The sequence below is a fragment of the Hyla sarda genome, chromosome 10, assembly GCF_029499605.1.
Source record: "Hyla sarda isolate aHylSar1 chromosome 10, aHylSar1.hap1, whole genome shotgun sequence".
NCBI classification, from domain to species: domain Eukaryota; kingdom Metazoa; phylum Chordata; class Amphibia; order Anura; family Hylidae; genus Hyla; species Hyla sarda.
The window spans coordinates 17,543,419-17,565,387 of NC_079198.1; the positions used below are offsets into that span (position 1 = coordinate 17,543,419).

Genomic DNA, 21,969 nt, shown 5'->3' on the forward strand with positions numbered 1-21,969 from the left:
TACTCCATGTACTGACCAGTATGAATTCCCAGTGAAGTGCATTGGTACACTTGTTTCAGTCTAATATATATATATATATATATATGTATATATATACACACACACAGTTTTTTTCCGCCCTATAGGACGCATCGGCATATAAGACGCACCCAATTTCAAAGCTGCAAAATCTAGAAAAAAAAAGATTCTGAACCCAACAGTGATCTTCAACCTGCAGACCTCCTGATGTTGCAAAACTACAACTCCCAGCATGCCCGGACAGCCATTGGCCTCTTTCTGGATATATATATATATGTATATATATATATATATATATATATATATATATAAAGAACAAAGAGGTGGACAAGCACTGTGAAGGACTTTAGTCCCAGCGGGTCCTCAGCTCCAGGGGGTTTGACTCACAGTCTCAGTAGATCCAAGGAATAGTAGATAATAAGGCAGCACTCCAACAGGATTCAATCTAAATATTGTTTTATTCACTCATATACATATACAAATGTCCTTATTTTTAGATATCTAAGCAGGATTCTGCTGTTAAAAGAGACAGAGAGGTGTAAAATACTCTTCTTTTACCTTTGAGACAAAGCTGAATGATAGTGCTGTTGTTTAAAGGGGTACTCCTGTGGAAAACTTTTTTTTTTTTTTTTATCAAATGGTGTCAGAAAGTTAAACAGATTTGTAAATTACTTCTATTAAAAAATCTTAATCCTTCCAGTACTTTTTAGGGGCTGTATACTACAGAGGAAATGCCTTTCTTTTGGGATTTCTCTTCTGTCACGACCACATTGTTCTCTGCTGACCTCTGCTGTCCATTTTAGGAACTGTAAAGAGCAGGAGAAAATCCCCAATAGCAAACATATGTGTTACGCCTAGCGCTCCGGGTCCCCGCTCCTCCCCGGAGCGCTCACGGCGTCTTTCTCCCTGCAGCTCCCCGGTCAGTCCCGCTGACCGGGAGCGCTGCTCTGTCATGGCCGTTGGGGATGCGATTCGCACAGCGGGACGCGCCCGCTCGCGAATCGCATCCCAGGTCACTTACCCGTTCCCGTCCCCTGCTGTCATGTGCTGGCGCGCGCGGCTCCGCTCTCTAGGGCGCGCGCGCGCCAGCTCCCTGAGACTTAAAGGGCCAGTGCACCAATGATTGGTGCCTGGCCCAATTAGCTTAATTGGCTTCCACCTGGTCCCTGACTATATCTATCCTCCTCCCATGCACTTCCTGGCCGGATCTTGTTGCCCTTGTGCCTAGTGAAAGCGTTTTGTGTGTTTAAAGCCTGTGTACCAGAACTTCTGCTATCTCCCCTGACTACGAACCTTGCCGCCTGCCCCCGACCTTCTGCTACGTCCGACTTTGCTTCTGCCTACTCCCTTGTACCTCGCCTATCTTCAGCAGCCAGAGAGGTGAGCCGTTGCTAGTGGATACGACCTGGTCACTACCGCCGCAGCAAGACCATCCCGCTTTGCGGCGGGCTCTGGTGAAAACCAGTAGTGTCTTAGAACCGGTCCACTAGCACGGTCCTCGCTATCCCTCTCTGGCACAGAGGATCCACCTCCTGCCAGCCGGCATCGTGACAGTAGATCCGGCCATGGATCCCGCTGAAGTTCCTCTGCCAGTTGTCGCTGACCTCCCTACGCTGGTCGCCCAGCAAGCTCGTCAGATCGCCCAACAAGATCACCAGCTGTCGTACTTGACCACCATGACACAGCAACTCCAGTCACAACTACAGCAAGTACAGTCACAGCTACAGCAGCAACAACCATCTCCTCCGCCAGCTCCTGCACCCCTTCCGCAGCGAGTGGCCACTCCTAGCCTCCGCCTGTCCTTGCCGGACAAATTTAATGGGGACTCTAAGTTTTGCCGTGGCTTTCTTTCGCAATGTTCCCTGCACATGGAGATGATGTCGGACCAGTTCCCTACTGAAAGGTCTAAGGTGGCTTTCGTAGTCAGCCTTCTGTCTGGAAAATCTCTGTCATGGGCCACACCGCTCTGGGACCGCAATGACCCTGTCACTGCCTCTGTACACTCCTTCTTCTCGGAAATTCGAAGTGTCTTTGAGGAACCTGCCCGAGCCTCTTCTGCTGAGACTGCCCTGCTGAACCTGGTCCAGGGTAATTCCTCCGTTGGCGAGTACGCCATACAATTCCGTACTCTTGCCTCTGAACTATCCTGGAATAATGAGGCTCTCTGCGCGACCTTTAAAAAAGGCCTATCCAGCAACATTAAAGATGTTCTGGCCGCACGAGAGACTCCTGCTAACCTGCATGAACTCATTCATCTAGCCACTCGCATTGACATGCGTTTTTCTGAGAGGCATCAAGAGCTCCGCCAGGAAAAAGACTTAGATCTCTGGACACCTCTCCCACAGTCTCCACTGCAATCTGCGCCTAGGCCCCCCGCCGAGGAGGCCATGCAAGTGGATCGGTCTCGCCTGACCCTGGAAGAGAGGAATCGCCGTAAGGAAGAGAATCTTTGTCTGTACTGTGCCAGTACTGAACATTTTTTGGTGGATTGCCCAATCCGTCCTCCACGTCTGGGAAACGCACGCTCGCACCCAGCTCTCGTGGGTGTGGCGTCTCTTGATGCTAAGTCGGCTTCTCCACGTCTCACGGTGCCTGTTCGGATTTCTACTTCAGCCAGCTCTTCCCTCTCAGCCGTGGCCTGCCTGGACTCTGGAGCTTCTGGGAATTTTATTCGGGAGTCCTTAGTGAATAAATTCCGCATTCCGGTGACCCGTCTTGTCAAGCCACTCCACGTTTCCGCGGTCAACGGTGCCAGGTTGGATTGCACCGTGCGTTTCCGCACGGAGCCCCTCCTAATGTGCATCGGACCTCATCACGAGGAAATTGTATTTTTGGTCCTTCCTAATTGCACTTCTGAAGTTCTCCTTGGACTACCCTGGCTTCAACACCATTCCCCAACCCTGGATTGGTCCACTGGGGAGATCAAGAGTTGGGGCCCCTCTTGTTCCAAGGACTGCCTTCAACCGGTTCCCAGTACTCCCTGCCGTGACCCTGTGGTTCCTCCTGTATCCGGTCCCCCTAAGGTCATTAAGGACTCTGCCTGCCACAGGAAATGCCTCTCCCCCCCTCCCAGTCCCATCAGGCAAGCCCCTGTGTCCCCGCATGGCCCTCGTCCTGGTGTCACACTGCCCCGTGCCAGGTCTCGCCCTCTGCCCTCTCTCCCCATTCCTACTCCTGCTGTTCTGCCTGCCGTTGAGGAATCCCTCCATCCTTTCCCGGTGTCCTCATCCCAGGGGAGGCAGTTACCGGATAAAGAGAAGGGGAGACCTAAGGGGGGGGGTACTGTTACGCCTAGCGCTCCGGGTCCCCGCTCCTCCCCGGAGCGCTCACGGCGTCTTTCTCCCTGCAGCTCCCCGGTCAGTCCCGCTGACCGGGAGCGCTGCTCTGTCATGGCCGTTGGGGATGCGATTCGCACAGCGGGACGCGCCCGCTCGCGAATCGCATCCCAGGTCACTTACCCGTTCCCGTCCCCTGCTGTCATGTGCTGGCGCGCGCGGCTCCGCTCTCTAGGGCGCGCGCGCGCCAGCTCCCTGAGACTTAAAGGGCCAGTGCACCAATGATTGGTGCCTGGCCCAATTAGCTTAATTGGCTTCCACCTGGTCCCTGACTATATCTATCCTCCTCCCATGCACTTCCTGGCCGGATCTTGTTGCCCTTGTGCCTAGTGAAAGCGTTTTGTGTGTTTAAAGCCTGTGTACCAGAACTTCTGCTATCTCCCCTGACTACGAACCTTGCCGCCTGCCCCCGACCTTCTGCTACGTCCGACTTTGCTTCTGCCTACTCCCTTGTACCTCGCCTATCTTCAGCAGCCAGAGAGGTGAGCCGTTGCTAGTGGATACGACCTGGTCACTACCGCCGCAGCAAGACCATCCCGCTTTGCGGCGGGCTCTGGTGAAAACCAGTAGTGTCTTAGAACCGGTCCACTAGCACGGTCCTCGCTATCCCTCTCTGGCACAGAGGATCCACCTCCTGCCAGCCGGCATCGTGACAGTATGCTGCTCTGGACGGTTCCTAAAATGGACAGCAGAGGCCAGCAGAGAGCACTGTGGTGACTGAAGAGAAATCCAAAAAGAAAAGCAATTCCTCTGTAGTATACAGCCGCTAAAAAGTACTGGAAGGATTAAGATTTTTTTAATAGAAGTAATTTACAAATCTGTTTAACTTTCTGGCACCAGTTGCTGGAGTCTGGTGTTTAAATCCTGTTCTGATTTTTTAGCACCAAAAGGACGGAAGTGCGCCATTTTATTGCTCTGCTTCTAGACCTACTAACCCTTCTGACAGATTTTGTTATTCCTCCGTGTAGAATTGAAGGACTAGTTTTAAGGGGTTTCCCCCTACTTGCAGAGCCTCAGACTAAAACCCTATGGGTTGTCAAGTCCTTTTTAGAATCCAGGGAATTAACACATTAGCACTGAGCCACGCTATTGGTTCATCTACTAATGCTTACAGGTGATTGAAATTTCAGAGCACACCATTGGTGCTGTCCACTTAAAGGGGTACTCCGCTGCTCAGCGTTTAGAACAAACTGTTCCGAACGCTGGAGCCGGCGCTGGGAGCTCTTGACGTCATAGCCCCGCCCCCTAATGAGGTTTCCTGGAACTACTCACCTACTATTACCTGTCTATTACCTGGAACTCCAAGCCTTTGAAGCCTTCAAAGAAATAGATGTATATGTGTTGTCCCATTACAGGTACATAGTCCTGTATTACCTGTAGGCCCTGTCAGGTTGAGTCCCTCAGTGACCTGGGGGCTCCCCGGCAGCGACTCCCTGTGTTATCTTGCTAATTTATTAAGTGTGGTATGTATTGCTTTAACCCCTTAAGGACTGAGCCCTTTTCACCTTAAGGACTGAGCCCTTTTTTTGCAATTCTGACCACTGTCACTTTAAGCATTAATAACTCTGGGATGCTTTTACCAATTATTCTGATTCCGAGACATATTCTACTTTAACACAGTGGTAAATTTTCTTCGTTACTTGCATCCTTTCTTGGTAAAAAAATTCCCAAATTTGATGAAAATTTTGAAAATGTTGCATTTTTCTAACTTTGAAGCTCTCTGCTTGTAAGGAAAATGAATATTCCAAATAAATTATATATTGATTCACCTATACAATATGTCTACTTTATATTTGCATCATAAAGTTGACAAGTTTTTACTTTTGGAAGACACCAGAGGGCTTCAAAGTTCAGCAGCAATTTTCCAATTTTTCACAACATTTTCAAAATCGGAATTTTTCAGGGACCAGTTCAGTTTTCAAGTGGATTTGAGGGGCCTTCATATTAGAACTACCCCATAAATGACCACATTAATAAAACTGCACCACCCCCCCCCCCCCCCCCAGGTATTCAAAATGACATTCAGAAAGTGTGTTAACCCTTTAGGTGTTTCACAGGAATAGCAGCTAGGTAAAGGAGAAAATTCTACATCTTCATCTTTTAAACTCGCATGTTCTTGTAGACTCAGTTTTGGAAATTTTACAAGGGGTAAAAGGAGAAAAAGCCCCCCCCCCAAAAAAAAAAAATTGTAACCCAATTTCTCTTGAGTAAGGAAATACCTCATATGTGTATGTCAAGTGCTCTGTGGGTGCACTACAAGGCTCAGAATGGAAGGAGCGACAATGGGATTTTGGAGAGTGAGTTTTTCTGAAATGGCTTTTTGGGGGGTATGTCCCATTTAGGAAGCCCCTATGGTGCCAAAACAGCAAAAAATAAACAACATGGCATACCATTTTGGAAACTACACCCCAACAATAACGCTATACTACACTATAAGCGCTATAGGAGAAAATAGGAGAAAATGCCCCCCAAAATTTGTAACCCCATCTCTTCTGAGTATGGACATACCCCATGTGTGGATGTCAAGTGCACTGCGGGCGCACTACAATGCTCAGAAGAGAAGAAGTCACATTTGGCTTTTGGAAAGCAAATTTTGCTGAAATGTTTTTTTTTGGGGGGGGGGGGGGGCATGTTGCATTTAGGAAGCCCCTATGGTGCCAGAACAGCCAAAAAAACACAAGGCATACTGTTTTGGAAACTACACCCCTAAAGGAACGTAACAAGGGGTCCAGTGAGCCTTAACACCCCACAGGTGCTGGACAATTTTCCGCTAAAGTTGGACGTGAAAATGAAAAATTAGACTTTTCTCACTAAAATGCTGGTTTAACCCAAATTTTTCATTTTCACAAGAAGTAATTGGAGAAAAAGCCTCCCAAAATGTGTAATCTTTTGAGTATGGGAGCAGGTTGCGGGAGATCCCACATGGGGATTTATCCCAGAAAAACCTTGGCGTGTGAAAGCGCTTCTCCGTTGCGAAAATAAGGTGGCTGGAAACTTCTTGGATTAGAAGGGGGGGGGGGGGGATTTATTGAACAGTTGGGTTTACAAAAATAATAAATAAAGAACACAAACGTAAAAATAAAAAGCAAATAGGATTGGACAACGCGTTTCAAAAGGGTATCCCTTTCTTCTTCAGGTCCACTGGCATAATGTAACAAGTATGCTTATATACAGTGTGAGGGGTGTTACACTGTATATAAGCACACTTGTTACATTATGCCAGTAGACATGATTTAGTAAAATGAACTATTTATATATAATATCCATTTTTTATTATGGTATTTTATACAGTGCAAATACATAACATATCACAAAAAATTACAAAAAATATATTTGCAAAAGTTAATCACAGGTAAAAATATAACTTTTTATTGCATATTTGTGTTTTTTTTATAGTGCAGCAATGCTCTCTAATTTGCGGCTTCCCTGGTATTTAGAAACTACAACTCTTAGCATGCTGTGTCAGCCACAGGTAATCAGGGTATGTTGGGAGTTGTAGTTTTCTAACAGATTGAGACCACTACACTGTAGGTGATTGATACACCTAGGTTATATGGAGAGTTACCAGGAAATTAGGAATCTTTCAAAATATCCTTATAAATGTAAGTACCGTATATACTCGAGTATAAGCCTGGTTTTTCAGTACAATTTTTCATGCTGAAAACGCCCCCCTCGGCTTATACTCGAGTGAACTCTCCGCTGGTCAATGCCTTCTCAGTGGTCTTCAACCTGCGGACCTCCAGATGTTGCAAAACTACAACTCCCAGCATGCCCGGACAGCCATCGGCTGTCTGGCATGCTGGGAGTTGTAATTTTGAAACCTCTGGAGGTCCGCAGGTTGAAGACTACTGCGGCCTTCGTCATCATTCAGACACCTATGACTTGCCCTCCCCACCGGACGGTCCCTGCATCATAGATGGCCGGACCAGCTCACCCTTCCTTCCCACCGAGGGGAGGTGAGTTGAAAACTAAAAAGGGGGTGTCTGAATGATGACAAAGGCCGCAGTGGTCTTCAACCTGCAGAACTCCAGAGGTTTCGAAACTACAACTCCCAGCATGCCAGGACAGCCGATGGCTGTCCGGGCATGCTGGGAGTTGTAGTTTTGCAACATCTGGAGGTCCGCAGGTTGAAGACCACTGATGAAGATATTGACAGGCGGTGATGATGAAGGAGGGGGGGGGGATGATGACGGGGGTCTGGATGATGACAGGGGGGATGATGTATTTCCCACCCTAGGCTTATAGTCGAGTCAATAACTTTTCCTGGGTTTATGGGGTGAAATTAGGGGCCTCGGCTTATATTCGGGTCGGCTTATACTCGAGTATATATCATCAAATGCCACGGGGCTGGTGTTGTAGGGTGTAGATCCTATAAAGTATTAAGCTGCTTAATTCCTCTGTTTCAGCTCGCGGGCCATCTGACAGAGCGTGCAGGGTCCGCAAAACGTGAGACACACACAGTCGTTGCAGATACTTCCCTGTAATGCAAAAGAAGAGACCATTTAGTTAGGAGGGGGGGATTGTACATCGATTGAGGTTTAATGCCAATTCATGTACACAGGTGTTTCTGCAAGAACGTCGCCATGTTATTTCAGTCCTGTGTAGATATTGGGGGAGATTTATCAAAACCTGTGCATTGGAAAACTTGCCCAGTTGCCCATAGCAACCAATCAGATTGCTGCTTTCATTTTTATGAAGGCCTGTGAAAAATGAAAGAAGTGATCTGATTGGTTGCTATGGGCAACTGGGCAAGTTTTCCTCTGCACAGGTTTTGATAAATCTCCCCCATTGTCACCATTTAAATCTACATATAAAGTTGAATCTCTTTGTATATACTTTGCTTTACTGGTTTTCTAACAATTTTAAGTTATTTTGTGTTGTTTTTTGTGTTTCTATACAGAATTGCTTTAAAATTCTATTGGTTGCCGTTGGAAACAGACTACGGTTTTGCTCCGCCTAGTTTTCGGTCAAGGCTTTGACACAATAATGGGTTCAATAGATCCAGAAGACAATCTCATTTGGATCTGACTTTGAAGTTAAGCTGTGCCAATATTTTAATCAGCAATAGCAGGATAGTTAGAGGGGTACTCCGCCCCTAGACATCTTTTCCCCTATCCAATCTCCGCTGTGGCACCCCAGACATCCGATGCACGGAGCGAACTTCGCTCTGTGCCGGATGACTGGTGATGCGGGGCGGAGGCTCGTGACGTCACGGCCGTGCCCCGCTCGTGACATCACGTCATGCCCCCACCTATAGACTTGCATTGAGGGGGCGTGGCCGTGACCTCACGAGCCTCCAGCACTACACCACCAGATGCTTTAAAGGGGTACTCCGGTGAAAACCTTTTTTCTTTTAAATCAACTTGTGGGTGAAAGTTAAACATATTTGTAAATTACTTCTATTAAAAAATCTTAATCCTTCCAGTACTTATTAGCTGCTGAATGCTACAGAGGAAATTCCTTTCTTTTTGGAACACTGATGACATCACGAGCACAGTGCTCTCTGCTGACATCTCTGTCCATTTTAGCAACCATGCATAGCAGGTGTATGCTAAGGGCAGCATGGTGGCTCAGTGGTTAGCACTGCTGCCTTGAAGTGCTGGGGGCTTGGGTTCAAATCCCACTAAGGACAACAATAAATAAAGTGTTATTATTATTATAAGAACGTCAGCAGAGAGAACTGTGCTCGTGATGTCATCAGAGAGCATTCCAAAAAGAAAATAATTTCCTCTGTAGTATTCAGCAGCTAATAAGTACAGGAAGGATTTAAGATTTTTTAATAGAAGTAATTTACAAATATGTTTAACTTTCTGCCACCAGTTGAATTAAAAGAAAAAAGGTTTTCACCGGAGTACCCCTTTAAACAAATGCCGGGTGCAGCAGGGAGATTGCGGGGGTCCCCAGCGGCAGGACCCCCACAATCAGACATCTTATCCCCTATCCATTGGATAGGGGATAAGATGTCTAGGGGTGGAGTACCCCTTTAAGCCCTGCCCGGGGAACACTCGGGAACTTTGAGTGGAGTTTGTGCAAACCCCTCCCCTTTGTAGTATAGTTTATGGGACTGTCCAAGCAAACTTCCCCAACAGTCTAATTCCTTATAAGTTGATTTAGACATTATAGTGATCAATATCAATAAGGCCTGATTATTACTAGTGCAGTATAGCGCCCTCTATCGTAGTTTTAGAACATTAAAAAAAGTCACATCTTGCCAACCATTGTATTAAAGGAAACGGCACACAGAGCCTAATGCTGATGATAGATTCCACATGTATGTTGGTAACCTAAGAGAGACTTATCTAAAACTTACCGGGATGTGATGTCTTTCCCTAATGCCTGTCCTCATAGCCAGTATAGCGCCCCCAAGAAATGGCAAGCAGCAGCACTCTCCATAGTCTGATGCCACTTTACATGCAAGAATACAAGGGACAAATGTTCCACAACAACCTAAAAACAGACAAAATAGGCAAAATAAATACCGTATTTTTCGCCCTATAGGACGCACCGGCGTATAAGACGCACCCAATTTATAGGTGCAAAATCTAAAAAAAATTAAGATTTTGAACCCAATAGTGGTCTTCAACCTGTGGACCTCCAGATGTTGCAAAACTACCACTCCCAGCATGCCCGGACAGCCGTTGGCTGTCCGGGCATGCTGGGAGTGGTAGTTTTGCAACATCTGGAGGTCCGCAGATTGAAAACCACTGCATAGGAGGTAATACTCACGTGTCCCCGCCGCTCCGGACCCATCACCGCTGCCCTGGATGTCGCTCCATCGCTGTCGCCGTGTCCCCGTCGCTCCGGAACGTCTCTGCTGCCGGACGGGTATCCTCGCTCTCCGTCGCCGCCATCACGTCGTTACGCATGCTGACGCACGTACGCGACAACGTGATAACGAGGAAGGAGAGCGCCGGCCATACAGGGGATCCCTGAACGGAGAAGACACCGAGGAGGCAGGTAAGGTCCCTCCCGGTGTCCTGTAAGCACTAACCCGGCTATTCAGTCGGGCTGTTCGGGACCGCGGCGGTGAAATCGCGGTGGTCCCGAACAGCCCGACTGAACAGCCGGGTTAGTGTCACTTTCCCTTCAGACGCGGCGGTCAGCTTTGATCGCCGCGTCTGAAGGGTTAATACAGGGCATCACCGCGATCGGGGATGTGCTGTATTAGCCGCGGGTCCCGGCCGTTGATGGCTGCAGGGACCGCCGCGATAGGGGTGTATTCGCCGTATAAGACGCACCAACTTTTTCCCCCCAGTTTTGGGGAAGAAAAAGTGCGTCTTATACGGCGAAAAATACGGTATATGCTATATATCTATGAACAGTTACATATATGGTATAGGGAGTTGCTGAGGCTTCCAACTACATCTCTTCCTTGTAAAGTCAGAGGAGGGAGTGTAAGTTGTAGATCTGGGCATAAAACTTTAAAGCAGAAGTCCCATTGGGAAAAAAAATTCTAAAATGCCTGGGTTACCTTAAAATAGAACAATAAAGAGGACTCACCTGCCTCCGCTCCCCAAGTGTTCCAGGATCTCGCTCCTGGTCCAGGTGTACATCACATTGCTGGTCAGCAAATCACGGCCTGCAATTTGCTGACCACAGGAAGTAGACACCAGTGGAGGAGCAGAGATACCCGGACACCAGAGGGAGCAGAGGCAGGTCAGTCCTTTTTTTTTTTTTTTTTTTGTGTAAGGCAGCCTGGGCATTATAGATTTTTTTTCCAATGGGACTTCTCCTTTAAGTACCTTGGGCATCTTGGTACATTCATTTTTCCAAAAAATCCACTCATGGATACTTACAGATTCCCATGTCTTCACAGCAGTCAGAGACTTTGGAGTTCCACTGGCTGGTGCTGATGGCATTGCCTGGCATGGTTAGGGGTTGAGAACTGATTGGGTAAGACATTGTGATCTGTAAGACAAGAACATACAGTCTGTAAATGCGCAGTAATAATAGCATGACAAGTCCGCCACACGATATAGATCTCTTTAGCAAAGTTGATAACAGCGTCTAAAAGCACCAAAATCAGTTCCCGGCTGCTCAGGAGAGCTGATCATAACCATCTGGGGGAAACCGCGTTATCCCAATCAGCTGTAAGAACGTAGGGAAGTCTCTTACCTCCTTCCCTGCCATCCGATCGGTGCTCCTATGCTGCAGCCAGCCATTGCAGGCTTTAACAATTGAGCACCGATAACACTGATCAATGCTCTCCTATGGAACATCATTGATCAGTGTAAGCAATCTGTTGAATAAAGTGTTAAAAAAAAGTTAATAAATATGAATTAACACCTTCCCTAATAAAAGTGTAAATAACCCACCTTTTCCCATTTTTTAAATAAAATTATGTAAACAAAAATAAATATAAACATATGTGGTATCGCCACGAGCGTAAATATTCCAACTATTAAAAAAAATGTAAAAAACATTTAAAAAAAAGTAAAAACTTAAAAAAATATCAAAGTCAAGAATTGCGTATTTTTGGCCACTTCCTATACCAGAAAAAAAATTTTATAAAAAGTGATCAACGAAAAAAATTAAAAAGCCATAGTGGTCAAAAGAGGACAATTTAAAAAAAATAAAATTCATAGAATAATGTATAATTTTTTTAATGTAATAAAATAAAACAAAACCTAAATTGTGTATTATTCTAATTGTATGGACCTACAGAATAGACATAACATGTCATTTGTACCGAAAAGCACGCTGCATAAAAGCGGAAGCCCCCAAAAGTTCCTAATTTGCTTTTTTTCTATTTTTTATTTCTTCACACAAATATTTTTTTTCTTCATTTTTCTGTAGATTTGGTGGTAAAATGAGTGAGGTCATTCCAAAGTACAGTTGGTGGCGCAAAAATCAAGCCCTTTTATGGGTCTGTAGGTGGAAAATTTAAAGCATTACGGGTTTTCATAGACAAAGAGGAAAAAACTAAAGTGCAAAAATAATTTTTTTAAAACCCATATCCTTAAGGGGTTTAATGAAAAGCAAACTGGTTGCGATAGAAAGAAATCAGATTGCAGCTTTTAAAATAAAAAGAACTTAAAATAAGCGCTGATATCTGATTGGTTGGTTGAGCAACTCCTCCAATTTCGATAAATTTTCCCCAAAGTCTCCCAACAATCCAAACTGCATAAACCTTTTTTTTTTTTTTGCAAAATCCACAATCCCCCATCCAGAGTCTTTATCCGGGGATCCATATATAATACTATAGAAGAGAATTATGAGATAATACAATGCTGTAAGGCAGTGTATCCCAACCAGTGTGCTTCCAGCTGTTGCAAAACTACAACTCCCAGCATGCCCGGACAGCCGTTGGCTGTCTGGGCATGCTGGAAGTTGCAGTTTTGCAACAGCTGGAGGCACCCTGGTTGAGAACACGGCTGTAAGGGGTCTCACATCCAGTGTAACCAGAGTGATAGGCAGAGGACAGTGGTCTGAAGAGCTGACACTTACTTGTGCTGCAGAGCTGTATCAGGGAGAAGATGCTGCGGGAGCTTCGTTCCAGGTTCAGATATTTATACAGAACCTATGACTGAAGGAATCCTGGTTGGTGGGATGTGACATCACTGACACCATAATTTAGTTTTCTTTGTGTCCTTCTCCCCCTTGTTCTCTATCATCCACATTCCTACCACTCCCTACTTCCATATAATCACCTTTCCATACCTCCCCCACACTACCGAAAATTAAGGGGGAATCTGTCAAGAATGTCAAGCTAGTGCCTGCCCCCTAGGTATAAAAAAAAAAATCCTGACTATTAGGGAATGGTCACACAACAGAAAATGAAGGCGGATTCCGTGTGGAATGTCAGCATTAACTTCCATGCGGATCCCACCTTCTATCAGACCCCCATTGACTTCAATGGGTTCTCCGCTGCTCTGTGCGTATGGTTAAAAATTTTCGATGCTAAATTTTTTCTGCTCCATAGAATTTTGAGGAGGAAATTTTACTTGCTGAATTCTGTAGTGGGAACATAGCCTTAGAGCAGTGTCTCCCAACAAGTGCGTCTCCAGCTGTTGCAAAACTACAACTCCCAGTACGCTCAGCCTTTGTCCTTCTCCCCCTTGTTCTGTATCAGTCACATTATTGCCTCGCCCTCCTACCGTCCCATCACCTTTCCTTATGTCCCCCTCCGCAGCCGTCCCAGCCCCATCGTCTACTTTGCTGCGTCTCTGTCTGGTGTACACGGAGACGCAGCAAAGATTTTATCCCAGCTGTTTTCCTAGTGGTCACATTGTACTTATGTATTCTCTTTATGTTCATATGCATATTCACACGGCGCAATTTCTGAGATTCAGCTCAGATTCCGTTCTGCCAAGCTGGCAGCTAATTTTTTGCAGTTTTGTGGATTCCGCTCAAAATGTGGGCAGAATTCGCACAGAAATTCAGCACATTTCTTCTGCCCCTTTCTCGCCTGTAAAATTCGACTTTCTACTTTGTATTTGTAGGGTTACATGTAACATCCGCAGCATATTTTACGCTGCGGATCCGCCAGTGACCCGACCCATTTTGTGCCTCCAACTGTTGCCTCCCCCCTTCCCCCGCTTCTTCCCGCCTCTGGTCTGCTTGCAGTAGCAATCCGCTGCTACAAGCAGCCACACAAGCGGCCTGTGAGTCGCCAAGTGCACTCTGACATCGCGGCTGCTCCACTACTTGTAGTGGTGAATTTCTCCTGCCAGCAGGCCAGAGGCGGGACAAGGCGGGGTGGCAACAGCTGGAGGCACAACACGGGTCAGGTCACCTGCGAACCGGCAGCCTAAAATATGCTGCGGATCCGTTACATGTGACCCAACCCTTAGTAAGACTGCATTTACATCAGAATTTGCACCTCATTCAATTCAATGGGATGAACTCGGGTCGGCTCATTTTTGGACCGTATCAGTTTTTTGGACCATCACAGCCGGTCTGAAAACCGTGGTCTGCTGTGGTTTCAGCCCGGCGACAAAAAGTGATACAGTCCAAAAATGAGCCCACAGGATTCACTATCTGACACCTTCCGGCTCATTGAAATTAATAGGGTCCGGCAGGGATTCGGCAGCAGTCAGTTTTCAGATTCTGCCGTACCCCTATATCGTGGTGTGAATGCACCCTAATCCAGAAGGAGACAGAGATTTTCTCCTAGCAGTTTTTCCAATGGTCACACTGTAATTACATTGGTTGGGGGAGATTTATCAAAACCTGTGTAGAGGAAGAATGGTGCAGTTGCCCATAGCAACCAATCAGATTGTTTCTTTTATTTTTTAGAGGCCTTATTAAAAATAAAATAAGTAATCTGATTGGTTTCTATGGGCAACTGCACCACTCTTCCTCTACACAGGTTTTGATAAATCTCCCCCATATTCACTATGGGGGAGATTTATCAAAACCTGTGCAGAGGAAAAGTTGCCCAGTTGCCCATAGCAACCAATCAGATTGCTTCTTTCATTTTGCAGAGGCCGTTTTAAAAATTAAATAAGCGATCTTATTGGTTGCTTTGGGAAACTGGTCAACTTTTCCTCTGCACAGGTTTTGATAAGTCTCCCATCTATATGCTCATTTACCTATTCTGAGAAGAGGGTTGTATACAATGGGGAACATCTATTAATGTTGGTGTACGGTAGTAAAGATTTTACCCCTTTGCTTGGTGTGTTGTTTGCACAGTTGCTCAAAATATACCAAAAAGGTGCAAAGGACTTGATAAATTTTGCTCACTTATAAAAACCAGTGAGCTTCAGAGCGAGGTTTTAGCTTTGTGCTCTGGCATCTGACACTTTTGTACGTGTCCTATTGGGTGATGTAGGTTTGAGCCCAAAAAGTAGGCTTTGCACAAAAAAAAAAAAAAAATGTTAAATTTTTACAGCTCCTCTGCAAAAAGTAGTGTACGGTGCACCAAACAGTAGACAACTTTGAAAGATGTTTTACTGAAAATTGTGCAAAAAAATTGTGCAAAAAATGCAATTGTGCAAAATTTGCAGGGACATTTAGAATACTGAAGTAGTGTAAAGGCAATGATAAATGCCCCCCTACGGTGTCCATTTTAAGACATTGTCAGTCATCAGCCGTAACTCCGTCCTCCGTCAGGTGAAACGGCGTCCCGCCTCCTCCCTCGGGCCAATCTCTGTCAGGCATCAGCCACAACTCCCTCCTCCCTCCTTTATCATCCTAAAGTCTCTCATCCGAAACGCCGTCATCCCTCAGATGAAAAACTTTCCTGCCGTGTAGCAGATCCGAGTCAGTGTTGGCTCTCTGCTATACGGGTTCTGCTGTACACGATATTCAGTGTCGGCTCTGCTATACCGACTCTGTAGCACATGTAGTGTCTGTAGTACACATGCAAGTTTCACAGTTTCGACTCTGCTATACATGCTGTGCAGCGTCGGCTCTGCTATGCGGCAGGAAGTTGCGTCTGAGGGAGAATCGGCAGAACGCCGTTTCACCTGATGGAGGACGGAGTTGCGGCTGACGACTGACGGCGATTGGTCCGAGGGAGGAGGTGGGACGACGTTTCACCTGACGGAGGACGGAGTTGTGGCGGACGACTGACGGCGATTGGTCAAAGGGAGGAGGCGGGACGCCGTTTCACCTGATGGAGTTACGGCTGACGACTGACGATGTCCTAAAATGGATACCGTACCCCGCCAATGTGTACTGATGCTGGTACCAGGGGTGCACCATGAAGTTTAGACATGGGGGAGGGGGGGCAACAACCTTTTCCCTGGGTGAAAAAAATCCTGACTATGCCTCTGATATTCTCTACATTGTTGCTGTCATGATGATTAAAAACACTGTGCACATGGTGGAAACCTAATTCCACACCGATGTCTGTTCTTTCTGCAGATTTTGCTTGGAAAAGCATTGCTGTCTATGAGAGCATTTCTGAGCGGTCCTAGCACCCGCCAAAACTTTCAAATGTGCGGAATATCCACAAATTCCCCATATTTTACTACCCATATTCGTCACCAGTGTATTCACCCCCAGACTGGTACGGGAGCATAGACATCCAGTGTAGTCACCCACAACAGTGCCTGTGCTTTGGTCACTATTTAGTATGTTTAGTAAATGGGGAAGAAGATATTCAATAGACCCTAAAGGACTCTCGTAGGATTTGAATACAGTATCAGTATAGATTGCTTTCCTATTCTGCCTGGCACAGATGTTCCTGCACAGAATGTGTCCCCAGGAGACCTGATTATTGTGGATACAAACAGAAATAACAATATCCACAGGGCCGGATTAACATAGGGGCTGATGGAGCTGCAGCTCCAGGCCCTACCTGAAAATATGCCAAACTGGCACCCCCACCCAAAAAGAGAAGAAAAAAAGTGCTGAAATATATAGGCGTGGTTCCAGAGAGGGGCGTGGCTACATGGAAGGGATGGGGCTTGCTATGAGCACATCGGGAATTTGGACAATTGTTGAGGTTAGTAAAGTTGGAGTGCTCCATGGTGGGAGTTGTTGTTTGGGTCAACTGCAGAGCCATAAGCAATATCAGAGCATGCTGGGAGTTGTACTTTGTAACTAACTGCAACTCCCAGCATGCCCTGACACAGCCTATGGCTCTGCAGCTGACTGCTGACCCAACCCAAAACTACAACTCCCAGCATGTTGCATTATATGGTAGTATAATATAAGTTATAGTGCAACATGCTGGGAGTTATAGTTTTGGTTTGGGTCAGCTGCAAAGCCATAGGCTGTGTCAGGGCATTCTGGGCATTGCAGTTAGTTATTAACTACAACTCCCAGAAAGCCCTGATACAGCCTATGGCTCTGCAGCTGTCTCAAAGCAAAACTACAACTCCCAGCATGTTGCATTATATGGTAGTATATTATAAGTTATAGTGCAACATGCTGGGAGTTGTAGTCTTGGGTTGAGACAGCTGCAAAGCTATAGGCTGTATCAGGGCACTCTGGGAGTTGTAGTTAATAACAAGTTTGAAAAAAGGGTGGAGTCTCCGCATGATACCTGCAGCAGATTTTCACCAGCGGAATCTTCACTGTTGAAAATTCGCCACAGATCCTATTGAAGTCAATAGGGTCTGAGGCAGATTTTTAATAGCGGAGATTTCGCAGGCCAAAAATCTACTGTGGGTAGCATGCAGAGACCTCACCCCTTTTCAAACTCGCAGCAGGAGATATGCAAGTTTGTGAACAGGTTGTGTCTGGTATTGCAGATTGGGCTCCCAAGGGTTTCACTGCATCTCCTCAACTCTAATCTGTGCTGTGAGGATTGTCACATCTACTCCTGCCTAAGTAAAGACAGTTATCTGTAACCTGGCATTGGTGTATTTCTTATTCTGCGCCGGGGCAGGGGAAGCTGTCTTATCCTTGGACCGTGTAGGTTAACGGTGCCCTGGGGTTACGAAATGATACATTTCAACTCCCCGAACCACCATCTTGCACCTCAGACAGTAACACTAGTGCGCCATCACACAGCGTTCGGGTATCTCAGGCTCTCCCATAGAGATGCATGGTCAACACACACCATTCATTCAAAGAGCTGGGGTGTTGGGCAGGAGATCGCTGTGGTCCCAGTGGACCTTCAGGACACCCCGCGATCTGAAACTTATCCCGTGTCCTGTGGATTGTTATACTGGACTACTCCTTTAATCCTGGTTTCCACTACCCTATGAGGGTGATATGTGTATTACCTATATGCTCCAGTTGAGCAGTATACATAAACCACTGGTTATTTTACTTACTTATGTGTTCCCCTTTTTTGGTTTTCTTCTATTATTAGAATTTGGGAGTAAAGCAAATAAAAAGCTTTTATTTAGTAAAAATATTAACAAAAACTATATAAATTTCACACCACTGTAATCGCACTGGACCATAACGCAACAGCCTCCCACGTTCTCTGAATGGATCCATCAATAAACTTCATTTACAACAAGAGAACAAATGGTGAACACTGGTAAAGAATTGTGCGAAATTTCTAGAGTTACGGGAAAAGCCAAGCTGCGTCTAATGTTACCTGAAAGGAGCAGAACCTCCATTGTTATTGGTGATATTCGGCACCCTGGAGGAGTCACCACCAACAATGTCATTGTTATTGGTGAAAGATCAAAGACTATTCCCACCTCAAGACATAATCCCCCTATACACAGAATAGGGTATAACAGACGGGAGGGTGTTTTTTTTCTACAAAAATTTTTTTTTACAAAAAATAAAATAAACACTGAGATTGAAAAGGGACAAGGGTCTTTGGGGCCCCAGCTAAAAAGAAAAGCTTGACAGGAATATTTTAAAGGAGTTTGTTTCCTAAACAGTTTCAATTGGTCGTCAAAGCAGTCAGGGCACCAAAGCTTGCCTGGTAAAAAAAATATTTGTTTACTTTGCGTAAGCCTCCCCAATGGTTGAAGATAATTAAAAAAACAAAAACCAACCAAATAAACATATTTACCATTGTGTTTGGGTTTTTTGGATGAGTCTTTTCTTGTGTATTACAGAGAACTAGGAGAGTCAAACTGATTTTAGATGCTTCCATAAATCACCAACTAAAAGGATCCACTGAGGGACTTGGGGTCCCCATTAACTCATTTATGCCATTTTTTCCCCCACCAATTAAAATAGAGGCAGACAACTCATGCACACTACAGATTTTCCGTAGGGAAAACTCTGCTTTGAAATTCCGCTTGGAAATTCTGGTGCAGCAGAGTCCCATTGCTGTCGATCCTAAAAAAAACATAAATAGTGCTCCATGGTGTAGAGATGCCACTATAGTGCAAATAAAATCGGAGAGGGTCACTTACCGGATAGAGTTGTGTGAGGTCATATCCCGTGGACATGCAACAATTAAAAGACTTCTCCCAATTTAGGAAATTGGCAGTGCAGACTGGGTAAAAGGTTTGGGATATTGGAAAAGAACTGTGTGTGTTCATAAAATATCTATTTATTGTAGTTATGTGACGCATTTCCAGGTCATTCCAACCTCTTCATCAGGGGTTTACAAACTAGATACGAACACGCGGATAAATAGAAGGACAATACCCCCTCGCCTCTGATTGACCCGGGAGAGTTCATTGGGTGTTCAGATCATAACCAAAAGTGTCCATTCAAGTAATAAAAAAAAATACAAAAAATAAATATATACTAATAACAACAAAATAAACATTAATAACAATAATTTTATATTCATTCAGTGGGTAATGATTTAGTTCAATGAAATCAGTTGACTATAAAATGTTCCCTACGGGCAGCATCTACGTGTCCAATAAATACTGTACTGAGGTTGATTTTATTAGACGTTCACATCATTTATTTCATTATTTTACGGAGAAGGGTAATATGTATCTCATTCTTTTAATAGAACCTGCTCCTTGAAACAAAAAGACTTAGCTGCCCCTAGGACGAGGAGGATTACTCCGGATACCTCACTTATTAAACATAATTTCATCACCAATTATAATTGTGCCTCAAGGGAAATTAAGGAGATTCTTACTAAACATTGGTCTATAGATAAAAGTGATCCCATCGTAGAGAACGGGCATAGTGCAGTATATCTGTAAGGGTCGGGGACTGTTACTACCTATGGGGTGGGGGTTAATAGCATCTACAGGGGGCTGATATTACCTATGGGGGGTTGCTACTACATACAGGGGGGCTGGCACTACCTACCGGGTGGGTACTATTATTACCTACGGGGGGGGGGGGCGTTTACTACCTACAGGGTAGACTATTATTTTCTACAAGGGGGGAGGCTGTGACTACCTAAAGGGGTTGTTACTGGCACTGCAATATACAGGGTGGGGTGGTACTAACAGGGGACTACTACTCTTCACAGGGAGCTGCAACTACCTACAGGTGGACTGTCACTAACTGGGCGATACAACTATCTACAGTGGGGTTGTTACTACACTTGAGGGGCTGTTACTAGCAGTGGGGCTACTTCTTTCTACAAGGGGGTTATTACTAACAGGGGGGCTACTACTATCCACACGGAGCTTCTACTTTTTACAGGGGGGGGGGGCTTATAATAACAGGGGGATACTACTATCTATATCGGGCTTGTTACTACCAATAGGGGAGCTGCTCCTACCCATGGGAGGGGGGCTAGGACTTAAAGGGGTATTCCAGGAAAAAAACTTATATATATATATATATATATATATATATATATCTCAACTGGCTCCAGAAAGTTAAACAGATTTGTAAATTACTTCTATTAAAAAATCTTAATGCTTTCAATAATTATCAGCTGCTGAAGTTGAGTTGTTGTTTTCTGTCTGGCAACAGTGCTCTCTGCTGACATCTCTGCTTGTCTCAGGAACTGGACAGAGTAGAAGAGGTTTGCTATGGGGATTTGCTTCTAAACTGGGCGGTTCCCGAGACACGTGTCATCAGAGAGAACTTAGACAGAAAAGAACAACTCAACTTCAGAAGCTCATAACTACTGAAAGGATTAAGATTTTTTAATAGAAGTAATTTACAAATCTGTTTAACTTTCTGGAGCCAGTTGATATATGAAAAAAAGTTTTTTCCTGGATAACCCCTTTAAGAGTAAAGGTCTCTCGGTAGCTTTTATTCTCTTTGTTATGCCGTGCTTACCCCACCACAGTTTAGGTTAAAGGGGTTACTCAGCATTAGAAAAGCGTAGCTGCCTCCTTCCAAAAACAGTGCCACACTTACCACATGCAAACTGAGGACAGGAGTGGCGCTGTTTCGTGAAGAAAGCAGCTCCGTTTTTCTAATTCTGGATAACCCCTTTATTATTACGTTGTAGAAAACCGGAAATTAGGGCGATTATTTAATCAATATGGCCTGTAATGATTGTGAAATACCGTAAGTAGATCTACTAATAGGATTTTTTTTTGATACATTAAATGTATGGATCTTGCGTGCCATGGGATATTTCTTTGTCTGTGTGCCCCGCCCGGCCATGATGGTGGCCATGGATTCTTTGTGAGTTCCAGTTAAGCCCGTGTTCCACACCTAATCCTTTGCTCATGGCTTGTTGAGGCTGTACAGCTACTGCTTTCATACATCACCCAACTCCATCCGGCTGATCATGTGATGCTTCTACCGATTTGGGACAACCAGCCATTCATTCATATTGACTAGAGATGAGCGAACTTACAGTAAATTCAATTCGTCACGAACTTCTCGGCTCGGCAGTTGATGACTTTTCCTGCGTAAATTAGTTCAGCCTTCAGGTGCTCTGGTGGGCTGGAAAAGGTGGATACATTCCTAGGAAAGAGTCTTCTAGGACTGTATCCACCTTTTCCAGCCCACCGGAGCACCGGAAAGCTGAACTAATTTATGGAGGAAAAGTTATCAACTGCCGAGCCGAGAAGTTCGTGACGAATCGAATTTACTGTAAGTTCGCTCATCTCTAATATTGACTATATAGAGTAGCGTGCTACATGGGCTCTGATGCTATATAGTTTCCATGAGTCATAACAGGATGTAACGGGATGTATCCAAAGTCATCTCGTCAGATACCTTCAGATACCTCAGATACACTTTGTGGGAGATTTATCAAAACCTGTCCAGAGGAAAAGTTGCCCAGCTGCCCATAGCAACCAATCAGATCGCTTCTTTCATTTTGCAGAGGCCTTGTTAAAAATGAAAGAAGCGATCTGATTGGTTGCTATGGGCAACTGGACCACTCTTCCTCTACACAGGTTTTGATAAATCTCCCCCCTTG

At 45.2% G+C, this 21,969-nt stretch overlaps 1 protein-coding gene across 1 annotated transcript; it reads right to left on the reverse strand.

Moving 5' to 3' along the window:
- Nucleotides 1-7,552: 7,552 nt before the first annotated feature.
- LOC130293716 (cornifelin homolog B-like) lies at nucleotides 7,553-11,270 on the reverse strand. The gene is made up of 3 exons (XM_056542742.1): nucleotides 11,150-11,270; nucleotides 9,664-9,800; nucleotides 7,553-7,831 (listed from the first exon to the last, which is right to left on the reverse strand). Exons 1-3 carry the CDS (start codon nucleotides 11,253-11,255, stop codon nucleotides 7,742-7,744), a joined length of 333 nt encoding a protein of 110 aa, XP_056398717.1. The 5' UTR covers nucleotides 11,256-11,270; the 3' UTR covers nucleotides 7,553-7,741.
- Between the last annotated feature and the right edge of the window lie 10,699 nt (nucleotides 11,271-21,969).